The 18,040-nt window shown below is 43.3% G+C and overlaps 1 protein-coding gene across 8 annotated transcripts in view; it reads left to right on the top strand.

Moving 5' to 3' along the window:
* LOC110496356 (rho guanine nucleotide exchange factor 2) overlaps positions 1 to 18,040 on the top strand; it is a 106,108-nt gene that overhangs the window by 19,667 nt on the left and 68,401 nt on the right. For 3 of the 8 annotated variants that reach the window (XM_090208763.1, XM_090208764.1, XM_090208762.1), the window contains exons 2-7: positions 2,319 to 2,426; positions 3,126 to 3,403; positions 5,247 to 5,409; positions 7,874 to 7,982; positions 9,573 to 9,612; positions 10,067 to 10,211. In XM_090208763.1, coding sequence (XP_090064889.1) covers positions 2,349 to 2,426; positions 3,126 to 3,403; positions 5,247 to 5,409; positions 7,874 to 7,982; positions 9,573 to 9,612; positions 10,067 to 10,211 — 813 coding nt within the window. In that variant the 5' untranslated portion in view covers positions 2,319 to 2,348. Of the gene's footprint in view, positions 1 to 2,318; positions 2,427 to 3,125; positions 3,404 to 5,246; positions 5,410 to 7,873; positions 7,983 to 8,553; positions 9,423 to 9,572; positions 9,613 to 10,066; positions 10,212 to 18,040 lie in introns of those variants that run through there. The other 5 variants (XM_036952910.2, XM_090208766.1, XM_090208769.1 and 2 more) reach the window with 2 other exon arrangements.

An 18,040-nucleotide genomic window follows, 5' to 3' on the forward strand; every position in this document is an offset into this window, starting at 1 on the left:
TCGACCCTCTGTTTACTGTAGCACATGATCAGCTCCTTTGTCTTGCTGATGTTGAGGGAGAGGTTGTTGTCCTGGTACCACACTGATAGGGTCACTGACCTCCCTATAGGCTGTCACATCGGTGATCAGGACAACCACCATGTCATCATCAAACTTAATGATGCTGTTGGAGTCGTGTGCGACCACGCAGTCCTGGGTGAACAGGGAGTACAGGAGGGGACTAAGCACACACCCCTGAGGGGCCCCATGTTGAGGGTTAGCATGGGGTATGAGTTGTTGCCTACCCTCACCACCTGGGGGCAGCCTGTCGGGAAGTCCAGGGTCCAGTTGCAGGCGGTCCCAGGGTCCTGAGCTTAGTGATGAGCTTGGAGGGGACTATGGTGTTAAACTCTGAACAGCTTTCTTACGTAGGTGTTCCTCTTGTCCAGGTGGGAGAGGGCAGTGTGGAGTGCAATAGAATTTTGCGTCATCTGGGGATCTGTTGGGGCGGTATGTGAATTGGAGTGAGTCCAGAGTGTCTGGGATGATGGTGTTGATGTGATCCATGATCAGCCTTTCAAAGCATTTCATGGCTACAGATGTGAGTGTTGCGGGTCGGTAGTCCGGATTAGTGTCCTGCTCCTTGAAAGTGGCAGCTCTAGCCTTAAACTCAGTGCTGATGTTGCCTGTAATCCAGGGCTTCGGGTTATGATATATACGTACAGACACTGTGGGGACGATGATGTCAATGCACTTATTAATGAAGCGGGTGATTCATCAATGTTATCGGATGAATTACGGAACATGTTCCAGTCTGTGCCTGCGAAACAGTCCTGTAGCTTAGCATCCACTTAATCAGACCACTTCCGTATTGAGCTGGTACTTCCTTACTTTTTTTTTCACCTTTATTTAACCAGGTAGGCTAGTTGAGAACAAGTTCTCATTTACAACTGCGACCTGGCCAAGATAAAGCATAGCAGTGTGAACAGACAACACAGAGTTACACATGGAGTAAACAATTAACAAGTCAATAACACAGTAGAAAAAAAAGAAAAAAAGGAGATTCTATATACATTGTGTGCAAAAGGCATGAGGAGGTAGGTGAATAATTACAATTTTGCAGATTAACACTGGAGTGATAAATGATAAGATGGTCATGTACAGGTAGAGATACTGGTGTGCAAAAGAGCATAAAAGTAAATAAATATAAACAGTATAGGGATGAGGTAGGTAAATTGGGTGGGCTATTTACCGATAGACTATGTACAGCTGCAGAGATTGGTTAGCTGCTCAGATAGCAGATGTTTGAAGTTGGTGAGGGAGATAAAAGTCTCCAACTTCAGCGATTTTTGCAATTCGTTCCAGTCACAGGCAGCAGAGAACTGGAACGAAAGGCGGCCACATGAGGTGTTGGCTTTAGGGATGATCAGTGAGATACACCTGCTGGAGCGCGTGCTACGGGTGGGTGTTGCCATCGTGACCAGTGAACTGAGATAAGGCAGAGCTTTACCTAGCATGGACTTGTAGATGACCTGGAGCCAGTGGGTCTGGCGATGAATATGTAGCGAGGGCCAGCCGACTAGAGCAAAACGGATGGCACTGTGATAAACTGCATCCAGTTTGCTGAGTAGAGTATTGGAAGCTATTTTGTAGATGACATTGCCGAAGTCGAGGATCGGTAGGATAGTCAGTTTTACTAGGGTAAGTTTGGCGGCGTGAGTGAAGGAGGCTTTGTTGCGGAATAGAAAGCCGACTCTAGATTATATTTTAGATTGGAGATGTTTGATATGAGTCTGGAAGGAGAGTTTACAGTCTAGCCAGACACCTAGGTACTTAAAGATGTCCACATATTCTAGGTCAGAACCATCCAGGGTGGTGATGCTAGTCGGGTGTGCGGTTGCAGGCAGCGAACGGTTGAAAAGCATGCATTTGGTTTTACTAGCGTTTAAGAGCAGTTGGAGGCCACGGAAGGAGTGTTGTATGGCGTTGAAGCTTGTTTGGAGGTTAGATAGCACAGTGTCCAAGGAAGGGCCGGAAGTATACAGAATGGTGTCGTCTGCGTAGAGGTGGATCAGGGAATCGCCCGCAGCAAGAGCAACATCATTGATATGTTTGTGTTTTTCCTTGTAACCAGGAATCGGGAGGATAGTTTTTTTTATGGTCAGATTTGCCAAATGGAAGGTGAGGGAAAGCTTTGTATGTGCATAATGCCCCAACAGGTTTGCTCCTGACATGTTAACAGCCAACCACTGTTAAACATGACATTTTCTCCTCTGTAGTGGTTATCTGTATAATATTAGTCACTCATATCCACTTTTTTTGTATTTTTGTTGTCCTAGGGCCAGTCAAGGTGGAAGTTTGAATTGATCATGACATCCTTTGACCTGTGGGGGAGCAGTGAACTATTCTCCTCTGGAGTATGGGCCCTGAGAAACCTGATCCACAGGGTACAACTGTCTGTCTTTTTCTGTGTCTGAAAATGTTGTAGTGCACAGAGGGTTGGGCGACATTACTATAGCATGGTCTATTGATGATGATGATTGATATCCATCGTCGATGGTGACAGACAGTAGTTTAGCCTATTTGAACTTGACTAGTGCCCGCAGTAAAGAAGAAATGAGTCTCATCGCATTGCAGGGCAGCACCCAAGTGATATTCAGAGTAATTTGCCTATTTGCTATAGTCTATTTCAAGAGACTTAGTGGAGAATTCCACCAAAGCAATGCTAAATATCCAGTCAGAAAATCTTGTTTCTCTCTATCAGATGCATGGGGTTTAGGCTTGTTTAACTTAAACATTTTTTTTTGCCTATATTCCATTCACTCTCTTCAGTATATGAATGACTGAGGGCTACACTTCATCATTTTATGCATGGCTTTCTCTCAATCAAACAATGCATGTAAGTTGCATCTTTTATTTCAATAGACCCAACATTTAAGGTAGCAAGGAGACTAATAATGAGAGAGAACAAACAATATCAATAGCCTATAGAAAATGACAAGTTTAAGCTTATTAAGAAAGAAATTATGTTAAAAACCACATGGCCAATAACCTGTCCACATTCCTTCTATGGAGATTGACATCGCCCAACCCTAGTGAACAGTATGAGTTCTCACTGTATCCCTCTCTTACTTTAACCCCTCTAGATGCCGACCATCCCTCCCTCTTCCCTCGACGCCCACCCACCAGCTTTCCCGCCCTTTTCCTTTACCACACCACCCGCCCCCCCCTGTTCCCCGTACCCCTCCCCACCATGCTCTCCAGGGCCTGGGGTGAAGGGGATTGGAGGGTCCGGAGGGGTGACCCTGCGTTCTCCAGCCACTCGTCACCTCACCCACCTGGACCCCTGGAGGAGGCATAGCTGGGAGCCCGGGGCTGTGGTGACAGTGCAGCAGCAGGGGATGGAGCCCAGCGACAGCCACAGGTAGGGGGTGCCCTAAACATACAATTCTATTTGGGAATCCTTATGTTTACATTTTAGCCATTTACAGTACAATCTTTCTTTACAATCTATTATACATAAGCAATGGAAATGTTTTACTGTCACAGTACCCAGTCCCACCACATAACTACATTATAGTAAGTTAAAAGACACTCTTATTCACACCCTCTTAAATCACATGTTGACACCCAAATCTACAGTCAAATCTATCAACATCCACTACAGACCCGGGTTCGATCCCATGCTGTGTCACAGCCAGTCATGATCGGGGGACTCAATTGGCGTACAATTGGCCCAGCGTCGTCCGGGTTAGGGGAGGGTTTGGGCGGCCGGGGTTTCCTTGTCCCATCGCGCTTTAGCGACTCCTTGTGGCAGGCCGGGTGCCTGTAATCTGACTTTGGTTGCCAGCTGGGCGGTGTTTCCTCTGACACATTGATGTGGCTGGCTTACGGGTGAAGCAAGCAGTGTGTCAAGAAGCAGTGCGGCTAGGCAGGGTCTTTTCGGGGGATGCATGGCTCTCGACCTTCACCTCTCCTGAGTCCGTAGGGGAGTTTCAGCGATGGGACAAGACTGTAACCACCAATTAGATATCACGAAAAAGGGGTAGAAAAAAAAAAATCTATAATTCTATCAACATCATGATTTATTTGAAAGCCGTATTCACGTGAATTTCAAGCAGTCCCTCCAGGGATTCTTTTAGGACATTTGAGGGTAAAAATGCTTGATTTTGCTGCATCAATTTGGACTTTTTCCATGGCGATATGCAATGATTGTATCAAAGGTGTTGCGAAAATGCGCTGACAAGGGGGGACATGTTGACGTGTGGCGATTCACTGGCTTGATTGAACCATATTATGCGGTGCAGTGATTGGTGGAAATTGCGAGCCCTCTTTATGTATGATTGCGGAATCCTGGAGGGACTGCTCAATGCTCACTGATAGTTAACCCCCTACTCACTATCTTTCTTTCACGCTCTTTTATTCTCTCTTTCTCAAACATCAAAAATGCTTTAATACCTCTTTAGTTGACGAGACTGTCTCTACGTCTCTCCCTCCAGCCTCTTTTTCACCTCATTTACAATGTTATTGACCTGACAATAGCACATTTCTGTGGGCGGTAGGTACATTATGTGGCACAAACCTTGATGAAAGCTTGTTGATATGACTGGTAAAAACCGAAGGGTTGGTTAAACAGTGGTTTATCCAATAACGACCCTGTCTTGGGAAGAGAATGAGCAGTGTTCAGTATGTCCACAGTGTCCAGATTCACACACATATAAGCACATGTATTCAATCTCAAACTGGTACGGGCACCCTCCCTCTCTCTGACACACACACACCACCCTGAGAGTGGCCATTGTACTGGCACTGTCATCCTTGGACATCTCTCCCCTCCTCTCAAATAAACACACACACACACAGAGAACGACATGTCCAGTCAGACAGTGTTACAACCACAACACACACAGCGTGTGGGACAGTGTCAGTCAACCCTCATTGCCTTGATACGTACCAGGAGTTATGGAAACAACCTCTCATCTGCAACTATAGTGAGTGGTAACTAGTGAATGGGAGTGTGTATGTATGTGGATACTTTCTTTACAGAAGAGGTAGAAGTGTAGGGGTCAAAGTTGGTTGGAAACATTTTCCCTTTCTCTCTGATCCCTCTTCTCTCTACTTCTATTCTATTAATATTGTTGCAGGGGTTGTATTTTATTGAGAAGTGTTGGTATGTATCTATGGAGGATTTTGATATGTATATGTGTAAACTGACAATGCCTGTCTAAGGGATAAATAAAGTTAAATTGAACTGATTCTTCCCTTAGTGTGAGTCTGGAGAACCTGGATCCGGAGGAGATGGAGAAGGTTCTGGGAGTGGCGCTGGGCGTCCGGCGAGTGGGCAGGAACCCCATCACTCAGGAGGGCTCCTTGTCTTCCCTCACGGAGGAGGAGGCAGGGTCCGATCTGCAGCACTACTCCGTATTGGAGGTGAGCCTGTGAATCAGCGAGCCCGGGTTGTGGGATTGGACTAGCAGGCTTTTATTCAGTCTGAATGAAGATGCATGTTTTGAGAAAACCATAGAGACTTTCAATGCTATGAAAGTTGTGGAATGAGCTATGTTCCGGGTAGCCTCAGAGAATAATATTGACATAAACTCTGATTCGGTGAGTGAGTTTATACGGAAGAGTTTAGGATATGTTTTACCCACTGTGACTATATTAAAACCTACACTAACCAGAAACCATGGCTAGATGGCAGCATTTGCGCAAAACTCAAAGCATTTAACCATGGAAAGGTGACTGGGAATATGCCCGAATACAAACAGTGTAGTTATTCCCTCCGCAAGGCAATCAAACAAGCAAAATGTCAGTATAGAGACAAAGTGGAGTCGCAATTCAACGGCTCAGACACGAGACGTATGTGGCAGGGTCTACAGACAATCACGGACTACAAAAGGAAAACCAGCCATGTCATGGACACCGTCTTGCTTCCAGACAAACTAAACACCTTTGCCTGCTTTGAGGATAATACAGTGCCACCGACGCGGCCTGCTACCAAGGACTGTGGGCTCTCCTTCTCCGTGGCCAACGTGAGTAATTTAAACGTGTTAACCCTCGCAAGGCTGCTGACCCAGACGGTATCCCTTGCCACGTCCGCAGAGCATGCACAGACCAGCTGGCTGGTGTGTTTATGGACATATTCAGTCTCTCCCTATCCCAGTCTGCTGTCCCCACATGCTTCAAGATGGCCACCATTGTTCCTGTACCCAAGAATGCAAAGACAACTGAACTAAATGACTATCGCCCCGTAGCACTCACTGTCATCATGAAGTGCTTTGGGAGACAAGTCAAGGATCATATCACCTCCACCTTACCTGTCACCCTAGACCCACTTCAATTTGCTTACTACCCCAATAGGTCCACAGATGATGCAATCACCATCACACTGCCCTATCCCATCTGGACAAGAGGAATACCTATGTAAGAATGCTGTTCATTGACACTAGCTCAGCATTCAACACCATAGTACCCTCCAAGCTCATCATTAAGCTTGAGGCCCTGGGTCTCAACCACACCCTGTGCAATTGGGTCCTGGAAAGCCTGACGGGCTGCCCCCAGGTGGTGATGGTAGGGAACATGTCCACTTCGCTGATCCTCAATACTGGGGCTCCACAAGGGTGCGTGCTCAGCCCCCTCCTGTACTCCCTGTTCACCCATGACTGCGTGGCCATGCACGCCTCCAACTCAACCATCAAGTTTGCAGACGACACTACAGTAGTAGGCTTGATTACATACAACGACGACACAGCCTACAGGGAGGAGGTGAGGGCTCTGTGTGGTGACAGGAAAATTACCTCACTCAAAGATGATTGTCAACTTCAGGAAACAGCAGAGGGAGCACCCCCCTATCCACATCAACGGGACAGCAATGGAGAAGGTGGAAAGTTTTAGGTTTCTCAGCGTACACATCACAAACAAATGGTCCACCCACAGATAGTGTGGTGAAGAAGGCACAACAGCACCTCTTCAACCTCGGGAAGCTGAAGAAATGTGGCTTGTCACCTAAAACCCTCACTAACTTTTAGATGCACAATTGAGAGCATCCTGTCGGGCTGTATCACTGCCTGGTACGGCAACTGCCCCGCCCATAACCGCAGGGCTCTCCAGAGGGTGGTGCGGTCTGCACAATTTCTCCCCGGGGGAAAAATACCTGCCCTCCAGGACACCTAAGGCACCGATGTCACAGGAAGGCCAAAAAGATAATCAAGGACAACCACCCGAGCCACTGCCTGTTCACCCCGCATCAAAGCTGGGACCGAAAGACTGAAAACAGCTTCTATCTCAAGGCCATCAGACTGTTAAACAGCCATCACTAGCACAGAGAGGCTGCTGTCTACACACAGACTTGATATCATTGGCAACTTGAATAAATGGAACACTAGTCACTTTAATAATGCCACTTTAATTATGTTCACATATCTTGCATAGTCATCTCATATCTATACTGTATTCTATACAGCTCTTTCATTGCTCATCCATATATTTAGATATTCTTATTCCATTCCTTTACTTAGATTTGTGTGTTTTAGGTATTTGTTGTGGAATTGTTAGATATTGCTGCACTGACGGAACAAGAAGCACAAGCATTTCGCTTCACTCGCAATAACATCTGCTAACCATGTGTATGTGACCAATAAAATTTGATTTGATGTAGTGTAGCTAAGGTTCGTCAATGGTGAACCTTGAGATTAATAGTAAGTAACGTAAATGCCCTCAATGTTAATTTAGCGTGATAAGTGCTTAAACACTATTTACTTAATAAAAAGGTGAGTAAATGCTGTTTATGTGCATTCACCCTCCACTAAAACCCGAAGTATAACTTCTTGTTGGGTCACAGGAGCAGTTCAATGCTAATCGCTAATTGTGTGTAATATGTGCTTAATTAAAATAGGAACAGTCCAACCAGCTGCAGGGCTGCAGTGCGTCAGCCCCAACCCTCAGTGTGGTTCGTCGCAGCAACCCTCCCAGCACGGGCCTCCGACCAGGCTCCAACTGCTACGGTAAGCCTACGCTACATGCCTGGATCGTGTTCATTACGCACCAAATGAAGAAAACGGACTGAAACGGGGAGGGACTACCTGGAACTGTCCAATAAGAAACACCGATTTTTGTTTCCTGTTCCAAAATGTTTTCTGTTGTGTGCCTTAATGAACACAACCCGGGGTCAGACAAGTTCAAATGGTTGAAGGTGTAACATAGGCTGCAAGTGATCCTATTCTGTATTCCTACACCCTAAAGTGTACCCTCGTTTCTCCCAGATTTCTTACACCCGTCCATTCCTTTTAAATTCAGCACGTGAAGAGGAGACTTAGTGGAGAAGGGTAGAGAACTGGACTGCAGCCAAGGAATGTTACTAAAGTAGATGGTTTAACTGTTTGCTGGGCAGAATGTATCCTTGTAGCCTTCTCTAGATGTTAGTAAGTCGATAAACTCCTTACTCTTCCCAAACACTCCTCTGACTGCAAAACGTCTTTCTTGCCTTTTTTATGCGGTCTGTATAGTATCTAGACACACGCACACTTTGTCAGTCTTTGTTTTGCTCTGAATCGGGCTCAAGTTGGACAGTACGCCAGTGTCAGTCAATAGCTGTGTGTGCGTGCATGCGTTTGATAGACAGAGTGAATGTACATGTGTTTGTGTGTAAATGCCCTGTCTTACTGTGCCTTCTTGTTTTGTTTACAATGGTTGGATCATTTTTGTACATTTATATGTGGGTGTATTTAATTATCATAATTGGGTTTTGTAATTTGCACTAAATGCATGCTTGTTTTTGTTTGTCATTGATTGTCAGTTTCTGCATGTATGTTTGTCAGGTTTTTACTCAGTATCGGAGTGTCTGTTTTTCACTGTTTATGTGTACAGTATGTTTCTCAGTTGGTGTGTGTCTTTTTTTGTGTATGCTTCAGTCTTTATTTCTTAAGGGTTTGTGTTTGTCAATGTGTGTCAGTGTTTCTCTGAGGGGTTTTGTGTGTGTGTGCCTCCATCTGTGTGTGTGTCTCCATCTGTGTGTGTGTGCCTCCATCTGTGTGTGTGTGCCTCCATCTGTGTGTGTGTGCCTCCATCTCTGTGTGTGTGTGCAGCAATGCGGAAGCGCTCTTCCTGTGTTTGTTCTGTCTGGGCTCTGGTCCTGTTATCCCCAGTACCAGCTTCATAGCAGAGCCTCCATTTCTACTGCTACCTCTCCCATCTATATTCTCTCGCTCTCTACTAGTCTCCTCCACTTCAATTCCTCCATTTTAACACACTGCTTGGATGACCAACTGTTTTACTGTAATTTCTTCTATCATTCTCGCCTTATCCCTCTCGTCTAATCTGTGTTATCAAACTCAGTTGCCTATAGGCTACTGTCTGTGTCTCTTTCACTCTCATAACTTACTATTTGTGCTTGGCTAGTTTATTCTTGGTTATAAATAGCAGTGAAGCCTTTGAATGAGCATCAGGTGAATGGGACATTTACCTACTTTTTTTATTTATATTTTAAATATTTTGTATTTCTGCCTTGTTCTTTGCGTACTGGTTATTGAGTTGTAAGCTGTGGGGAGTGTTTAGGAAGGTGTCAGTGTGAGTGTCTTCTGATCTGTGTGTTCCAGAGACTTCACCCTACAGTCAAATTGGAGGATCCACACAGAGGTGAGTTGCCTTTCTCCCCGTTTTCCCTTTCATGCAAGGAGGTCGCCATTTTGGATCTGTTTCCTTTAGCAAACAGCCATAACCATGCTAGACCTGTCAGTCTCAATTCTGGCTGTGTTTCCTGTTATCATGGAAGTCGTGGTGCATTTTATAGTTGCATGTCCCATGTTGTTATTAAATGACCGTCAATATATGCAATCTGGCACTCCATTCTTTCTCTACCTCTCCATTTTTCTCACTTCCTCTCTCTTCTCTTTAATCATTCCCTTTACTGTCCTGCTCCTTCCTCTAATCATCTTTCATGTCTTCTGTTCCTCTTTCCTCTCTGTAATTCTTCCCTTTCTTGTCATCCTTGCGTCCTCTCTTACAAACTGTCATGTCATCTCTCTCTTTTCTTTGTCAAACTTTCCTGTCCTTTTCCCTCTTTATCTTTTAATGTTCTCCTCTCCCTCAGTGTGGATAGGGACCTGGGTCTTCTGCTCTGGGGGAGAGAGGGAAACTGGACGGAGGTCACGAGAGACGAGGCCCAGGAGGAGGTGACAGGCGGCCCTTTTGTGCGCACCTTCAGTTTCCTACGCAAGATGGCCGGCAACCTCAAGGTAGGAGAGGCCTGCTTTCTGCAGTAGAGTAAATCATATTTTATCGACAGCGACGGGTATGAATGAAGGGCAGACTGACAGAGGAGAAACGGTGTAGAAGATTGGGATTGCATCCCTCGAAAAACATGGGATGGCATGTGCCAAATACGGTGGCCTTAACTGACCGACCAACCCACAGCACACGAGATCTAAGACTCATTATATATCTAAGGTCTCTTTTCAATAGGGTAATATCATTATGACAACGACACTGCGTGGTGTTGCTGATCATATTGAATGGCAGCCAGAAAGATTTTACCTTTTGAACAAGGTGAGTTGACTCATGACGAAAATGGAATGGAGAGTAATAAACATGTCAAAAGTCTGAATATATTTTAGTTTTTTTGCCTTTAGTCAATAGCTAGTGATAACGGAATCATTTTGTCTCCTAACTAGCCATAAGTTGTCATAACTCTCCTGTGACGATCTGAAGGATCATGTTACAGTGGGTCCTCTCTACAGCGTTCTCGTAGAGGGGGAGAGCGGGAAGTCGGCTGTTTTATGGTGGTCATAAAACACACGGCCTCTATGCTCTGTCGTGTTTGAGTTTGGAATGCAAACTGCGGAACACAGAGAGACCCTTGGACATCAAAAGTTTTGAATAATTAAACAATATTTATATTTTTGAGAATGTGGGAGTGGTCTGTGGACACTTAAGGGACAGTCATGACGAGTGTGTTTCATTTGGTGATCTCATGAAGGACAGGAAACAGTCATTACTGTGTCTTTGGTTGTGTACACTTAATTATGGGGTTTACATCTAAATATTGTGAAACGTATATGATTAAACATGGAACTATTTGTGAAAAGATGTAATGTGATGTTAACCTTTAAATGAGAAAATATGTGTTTTCATATAAAGTTAACCAAGTCAGTGACCATGGCCAAGTGAGCATAGACATTGCGTCGGTGTCATGGACTGCACTTTACTCAGTGAGTATAAAACCCACTCCTTCCGAAATTTACATTAGACTAGAAAACATGGAGCTGACGCTACATGTTGAAATGGTTAAGAACTACAACTCTATAGGCCCAGGACACCAGACAGCGTGTAGTGTTGGCTACACGGCTGGATAAGGTTAAACTCTAAGACTATGGATCACTACAGAATAAGAGCAAATCCTAGACGTAGAATTACTAGTCTGCAGCTGGAAATTACGTAAATCTAGTACGAGAATACCGACAACCGCAGAAGCAACTATCCTATGGAACAACCATCTGTACGCCTAACAAAGCCATTACAACAGACACTATCCAGAGCCGCTGAGAAAGCCACAACCACGAAAGACATTGTGACTTCTGGGGAAGTTAACCAGAGACTCTCCGATTAGAAACAGAGAAGACAACGACATAAGGGCGTAAATAAATACATTGCAATTATTTTTGAATGAGCAGGCCGTTCATGTGCAAAGGATTAGCATTTCAATTAATATAATTATCAACTGTGTGTAGTGAATCCATTTTGTCTTTCCTGCTCTTTATCCGTCCCCACTCCTTTCCATTGTCTACCAAGCCGTCATAGCGGTTTAGCCCACTAGGGACTTATCAATGCATTGTGTTAGTAACCAATAACTGTATTGTTTGTTTTTGTATTTCTGTGATTTTAGTTAGTTAGTAAATAAATAATTTTGCCAATTTGTATATAGCTGATTCATTATGGACACTAGGGTTCTTGCAGATATCCAACGGGTGCAACATTCAGATGAGAATGACTAATCGATAAGATATGAAAATATCTGAACAGTTAATTCGGGAATTAGAGACTATAAACATTTTCCCGTGGTGCCCCAACTTCCTAGTTAAAGTTTACATGATTAGTTTAATCACATAATAAGTACAGAGAATTGATTTGATAATACAACAGTCTTCACATTAATGAATAGTCAGACAAAGCATTGTGATAACTTCACAATTGTGCCCATTATAGTAAACCTAAAGGCTTAGAGGCCTAGAGGGTTGTGTACAGTGCATTTGGAAAGTATTCAGACCCTGTGACTTTTTCCACATTTTATGTCACAGCTTTATTGTAAAATGCATTAAATGTTTTTTTCCCCCTCATCAGTCTACACACACTACCCCATAATGACAAAGTGAAAATAAGTTTTTGATTTTTTTGCAAATGTATTAAAAATAAAAAGTTATTTACATAACTATTCAGACCCTTTGCTATGATACCCGGAATTGAGCTCAGGTGCATCCTGTTTCCATTGATCATCTTTGATGTTTCTACAACTTGATTGGAGTCCACCTGTTGTAAATTCAATTAATTGGACATGATGTAAGGTCCCGCAGTTGACAGTGCATGTCAGAGCAAAAACCAAGCCATGAGGTCAAAGGAAATGTCCCCTAGAGCTCTTAGTCAGGATTGTGTCAAGGCACAGATCTGGGGAAGGGTACCACAAAATGCATTGAACACAGTGGCCTCCATCATTCTTAAATGGAAGAAGTTTGGAACCACCAAGACTTTTCCTAGAGCTGACTGCCTGGCCAAACTGAGCAATCGGAGTAGAAGGGCCTTGGTCAGGGAGTTGACCAAGAACCCTATGGTTCCTCTGACAGAGCTCCGGAGTTCCTCTGTGGAGATGGGGGAACCTTCCAGAAGGACAACCATCTCTGCCGCACTCCGCCAATCAGGCCTTTATGGTAGAGTGGCCAGATAGAAGCCACTCCTCAGTAAAAGGCACATGACAGCCCACTTGGAGTTTGCCAAATGACACCTAATGGACTATCAGACCACGAGAAACAAGATTCTCTGGTCTGATGAAACCAAGATTAAAACTATTTGGCCTGAATGCCACGCATTACGTCTGGAGGAAACCTGGCATCATCCCTACGGCGAAGCATGGTGGTGAATGTTTTTCTATGCAGGCTCTGGGACTAGTCAGGATCGAGGGAAAGATGAACGGAGCAAAGTACAGAGAGATCTTTGATGAAAACCTGCTGCAGAGAGCTCAGGACGTCAAACTGGGGTGAGAGTTCGCCTTCCAACAGGACAACGACCCTAAGCACACAGCCAAGATAATGCAGGAGTGGCTTGAATGTTCTTGAGTGGCACAGCCAGAGCCTGGACTTGAACCTGATCTAACATCTCTGGAGAGACCTGAAAATTGCTGTGCTGCAACACTCCCCATCCAACTGTTTAGAGGATCTGCAGAGAAGAAAGGGAGAAACTCCCCAAATACAGGTGTGCCAAGCTTGTAGCTTCATACCCAAGAATACTCGAGGCTGTAATCATTGCCAAATGAGCTTCAACAAAGTATTTATTTATTTATTGTTAACCTTCTTTTAACTAGGCAAGTCAGTTAAGAACAAATTCTTATTTACAAGACCTACTGGGGAACAGTGGGTTAACTGCCTTGTTCAGGGGCAGAAAGATTATTTTTTTTTATCTTGTCAGCTCAGGGATTCGATTCAAACCTTTCTGTTACTGTGCCAACGCTCTAACCACTAGGCTACCTGCTGCCCCCCCCAAAAAGTACTGAGTAAAAGGTCTGAATACTTATGTAAATGTGATATTTCAGTTTAATACATTTGTAACCATTTCTAAAATCCAGTTTTTGCTTATTGGGTATTGTGTGTAGATTTGAAGAAAAAAATACAATTTAAATAATTTTAGAATAAGGCCGTAACAAAATGTGGGAAAAGTCAAGGGGTCTGAATACTTTCCGACTGCGCTGTACTTATCACACAGGGTGGATACTCCTTGGACAGAGTGGATGCTTCTTGATTATTGCCTTCTGTTGGTTACATTGGACTTTGTCCATGGTCTTTATAATTATGTAGTATACTGTAAAATGGACTGGTCATTCACTTGCAATGACTGACTGCTTACATCGGGAAGTAACAAGAACAGCAAAACATTACAATGGAAACATTAAAAAAAAAGTTTTATGGATTGGCAAATCATTTCAAACGTCTTGTTTATTACATATGTTAAATTCCCTGAAATATCACTTGTGCTTGACTATGTACTATTGGGAGAGTGTTTGTAACCGTTATGTCCAGCAGAGGGCAGAGTAAATAACTTTATTGCCTTGTGAGCTCAGTAGAGCTTTGCAGTCAGCTTTTCTCTCCCTTCCTCACTGTCAACCTTCCTGCCACTACAACACAACATGCATTGTCAGAATCTGGTTGAATTCTGTAACAACACAGAATAAAATGATTAATAAAAGTCCCATGGTGGTAGTTGACTGCCCATTACTGTGTATCACCTATTAAGCATAATTTATTCACATTATTTCAGGCATACTTTAATCAAATATTTCAGTTGATGTGTATATTACTTTTGTTTTACTTTGATTTTATTTCCTCATCTCAGAGCTGCTGTCTGACCAAATCACTATTTTCGTAGTTCTTCAAAGTAAATAAGGCATACTTTTATGACTGCTGAATACCAACTATCAATCACATCATATATTTTCAGGTACAGATACCTCTTATTTACCTCTTAGATACTTCTTAATCGTAGCCTCAATTTTGTCCCGCGCATTAAATATAGTTGCGGAGAGTCCCTGTAATCCTAGATTCAGATCATTCCGGCGAGGATAAAACATCACTCAGATAGGCCAGTCATGTGAGAAACTTGTCATCATACAAGCGGTCAGACAAGTGAAAATTATGGTCAGTAAAAACTTTAAGCTCGTCTCTCAATTAAAAAATGTGTCAATACTTTGCCAGCACATACAATACTTTACCAGCACATTTCTGTATGTTGTAAAAGCATTACATGGTCGCTACCCATGTCATTGCATAGTGTAGAAAATACACAACAGTTCAGAGGCCTTGCTCTAACAAAGTTTTAACAATTTTCACTGTAGTGTCAAACGTCTTTCAAGATGTCAGGCATTCCCTTGGCAGCAAGAGCCTCTCGGTGGATGCTGCAGTATACCTGAGTGGCATCGGGAGCAACTTCTTGCACGTGCGTTACCACTCCACTAAATCTCACTGTCATGGCTTTTGCGCCATCAGTACAGATACCAACACATCTCCACCACCAAAGTCCATTTGACATCACAAAGCTGTCCAGTATTTTTTTTAAATATCCTCTCCTGTTGTCCTCGTTTCCAGTGGTTTGCAGAAGAGGATATCTTCCTTAATTGACCCCCCCATAAATGTAACGGACATATACTAGGAGCTGTGCCAGGCTTGCGAAGTCTGACTCATCCAGCTGTAAGGCATAGAATTCACTGGCTTGTATGCAAAGCAGTAATTGTTTCAAAACATCTCCTGCCATGTCACTGTGTCGTGAAACAGTGTTGTTTTGATAAAGGTATTGTCTGTATAGTTTTTTTTGGCCTTTTCCCCCTACGTTGTCCAGCCATATCCACAGTAGCAGGAAGAAATAAGCATGGGGCTTGCCTGTCCTAGGCACTCGGTAGCTCACCATATAAGATGCTTCTAGCACCTTCTTATTAATGGTATCTGTTGCTTTTATGTCTTACTACTCGAAACTCGTCTTAATTCTTGCTCAAACTCACGTGGCTTATTTATCAAATTGTCATGTTTGGTTTCTAAACGTCTGCGCAAGAGTGAAGGTTTCATCAAGTTGTAAGAGAGTACTTTTGCACATATTTTTTATTTTTTATTTAACCAGGTAGGCCAATTGAGAACAAGTTCTCATTTACAACTGCGACCTGGCCAGGATAAAGCAAAGCAGTGCGACACAAACAACACAGAGTTTCACATGGAATAAGCAAATGTACAGTCAATAACACAATAGAAAAAATCTATATACAGTGTGTGCAAATGAGTTAAGATTAGGGAGGTACGGCAATAAATAGGCCATAGTGGCAAAGTAATTACAATTTAAATGCTTAACACTGGAGCAATAGATGTGCAGAAGTTGAATGTGCAAGTAGAGATACTGGGGTGCAAAAGAGAAAAAAACAAAAACAATATGGGGATGAGGTAGTTGGATGGGCTATGTACAGGTGCAATGATCTGTGAGCTGCTCTGACAGCTGATGCTTAAAGTTAGTGATGGAGATATGAGTCTCCAGCTTCATTGATTTTTGCAGTTTGTTCCAGTCATTGGCAGCAGAGAACTGGAAGGAAAGGCGGCCACAGGAGGAATTGGCTTTGGGGGTGACCAGTGAAATATAGCTGGTGGAGCGCGTGCTACGGTGGGTGCTGATATGGTGACCAGTGAGCTGAGATAAGGTGGAGCTTTTACCTAGCAAAGGTATTGCGCGTCACCCAGTTTGGGAATACCTGCTCTAGATAATGACAATGATCCAGCATAAACTGACTAGAAGCCATGAGAACATACCATGGCAACGCACCATAACACATGTCCCATTGGAGTCTGGGTAAAAAAAAATCAAACTGTACCTCGACCCCGGAAAATATTGTATACACCATATACTTTTTAAACAAAGTAGCCTATGAATACTATCCATGTCGGGGTCTAGATAAATAGGGCTACTATATTGATATGGAGCCTAGCCAATTTACATTGTCTTCGGAGTTGTGATGAACCTTTTAAAGGCTGGTTTCTGTCTGACATGCCTGGTTATCATAAGTCTGCTTACCCAGTCTGCATGTCTACAGGCTATAGCAGATGAGCCCTTTCTTCCAGGCTGATTCTGTATAACATTGTGATTATGTTAAAGACCGGTTCAAACCAGTCAAACAAACTGCCTGTATGTTTAAAAGACTGGTTCTTTCTTACAGATACATTTAGGTCAGGAATCAGGGGCCTGATCAGCTGAGCATTGAGACATGACGTCACCACAAGCTTGTGATAGAAAAGCCTGGAGGGACTTTTTAAATGGGGCCGGACTGATTTTGACAGTATTATGAAGGAATAGGAACAGAAGTTAATAATGTTCAAGTGTGACTGTAAGTACATTTAATGTGTTCACATCATAAATTAATGTGTGTACAGTATGTTTCTGCTGCTTCAACTCTCTTCATGACTTCCTGATTTCTATTAACATGGGCTTTGAAGATAACCTTAATGTTTTACTCCATCTGTCTGCTCGCTTAGTAGGGTAAGCTACAAACCAGACTAAAACTGAAATGAAATCTGCTGCCTCACAGATTTTCATGAAATATTCCAAATCCACAGTGGAGTCCTGTAAGCATGCTCTAATTAGCCGGCCTAGATCATTTCAAGTTAAATCTAAGTTAGGCTAGAAAAAGCAGGTGAAACTAGTGACTTCATTATGACATCTTTCGTGACATGCTGGGCAGGTTGCATAGGTTGTTATCACTAAAAGTCACAATAGAGTGAATGTTCATTGCCATTTATATGGTTGTTGATGAAATAAGTTATTTTCTGGTATTAAACTGCGTTTCCTGGCGAAGAAGTAAAAGTATACGTCATGTAGTCAGAAGGGCAGGACTTTCAGTCTGGTGTCTGAAGCCTCTCTCATTGCCAAAGGTGTTTCCATTCCATCCTTTCAACAGCAATGCCTCCTACAGAGGACAATCTCTTTCAAAGGACATCCCCTGTGGCACATGTTGATTCCGGAAGCCTTCCACACTAAGCTTTGTCACCTCTGACCTCCACTTCAAGTGGCAGTAACGCCTAACAGTGCTTGAGACCTAGAGGTCCCACGAAAGTAAACTAATAAAGGCTTTATAGAGCATTCATGAAGTCTTTATAAGCACTACATAGCTATTGTTTGAAGACATTAAAATACTCATGGATCAGTCAAGCAATGCTTACCCTAGTTGCCGTTCCCTCAGTTGCAGTACAGTAGTTGACTCTTTGTTTTCAATGTGAACTGTTTTGTAATGGAAAACCAAAATGTGTGTTTCTTATTGGACAAGTCCATGTAATCCCTC

This window comes from Oncorhynchus mykiss, chromosome 18, assembly GCF_057628025.1.
Source record: "Oncorhynchus mykiss isolate SJ-2025 chromosome 18, ASM5762802v1, whole genome shotgun sequence".
Lineage (NCBI taxonomy): Eukaryota > Metazoa > Chordata > Actinopteri > Salmoniformes > Salmonidae > Oncorhynchus > Oncorhynchus mykiss.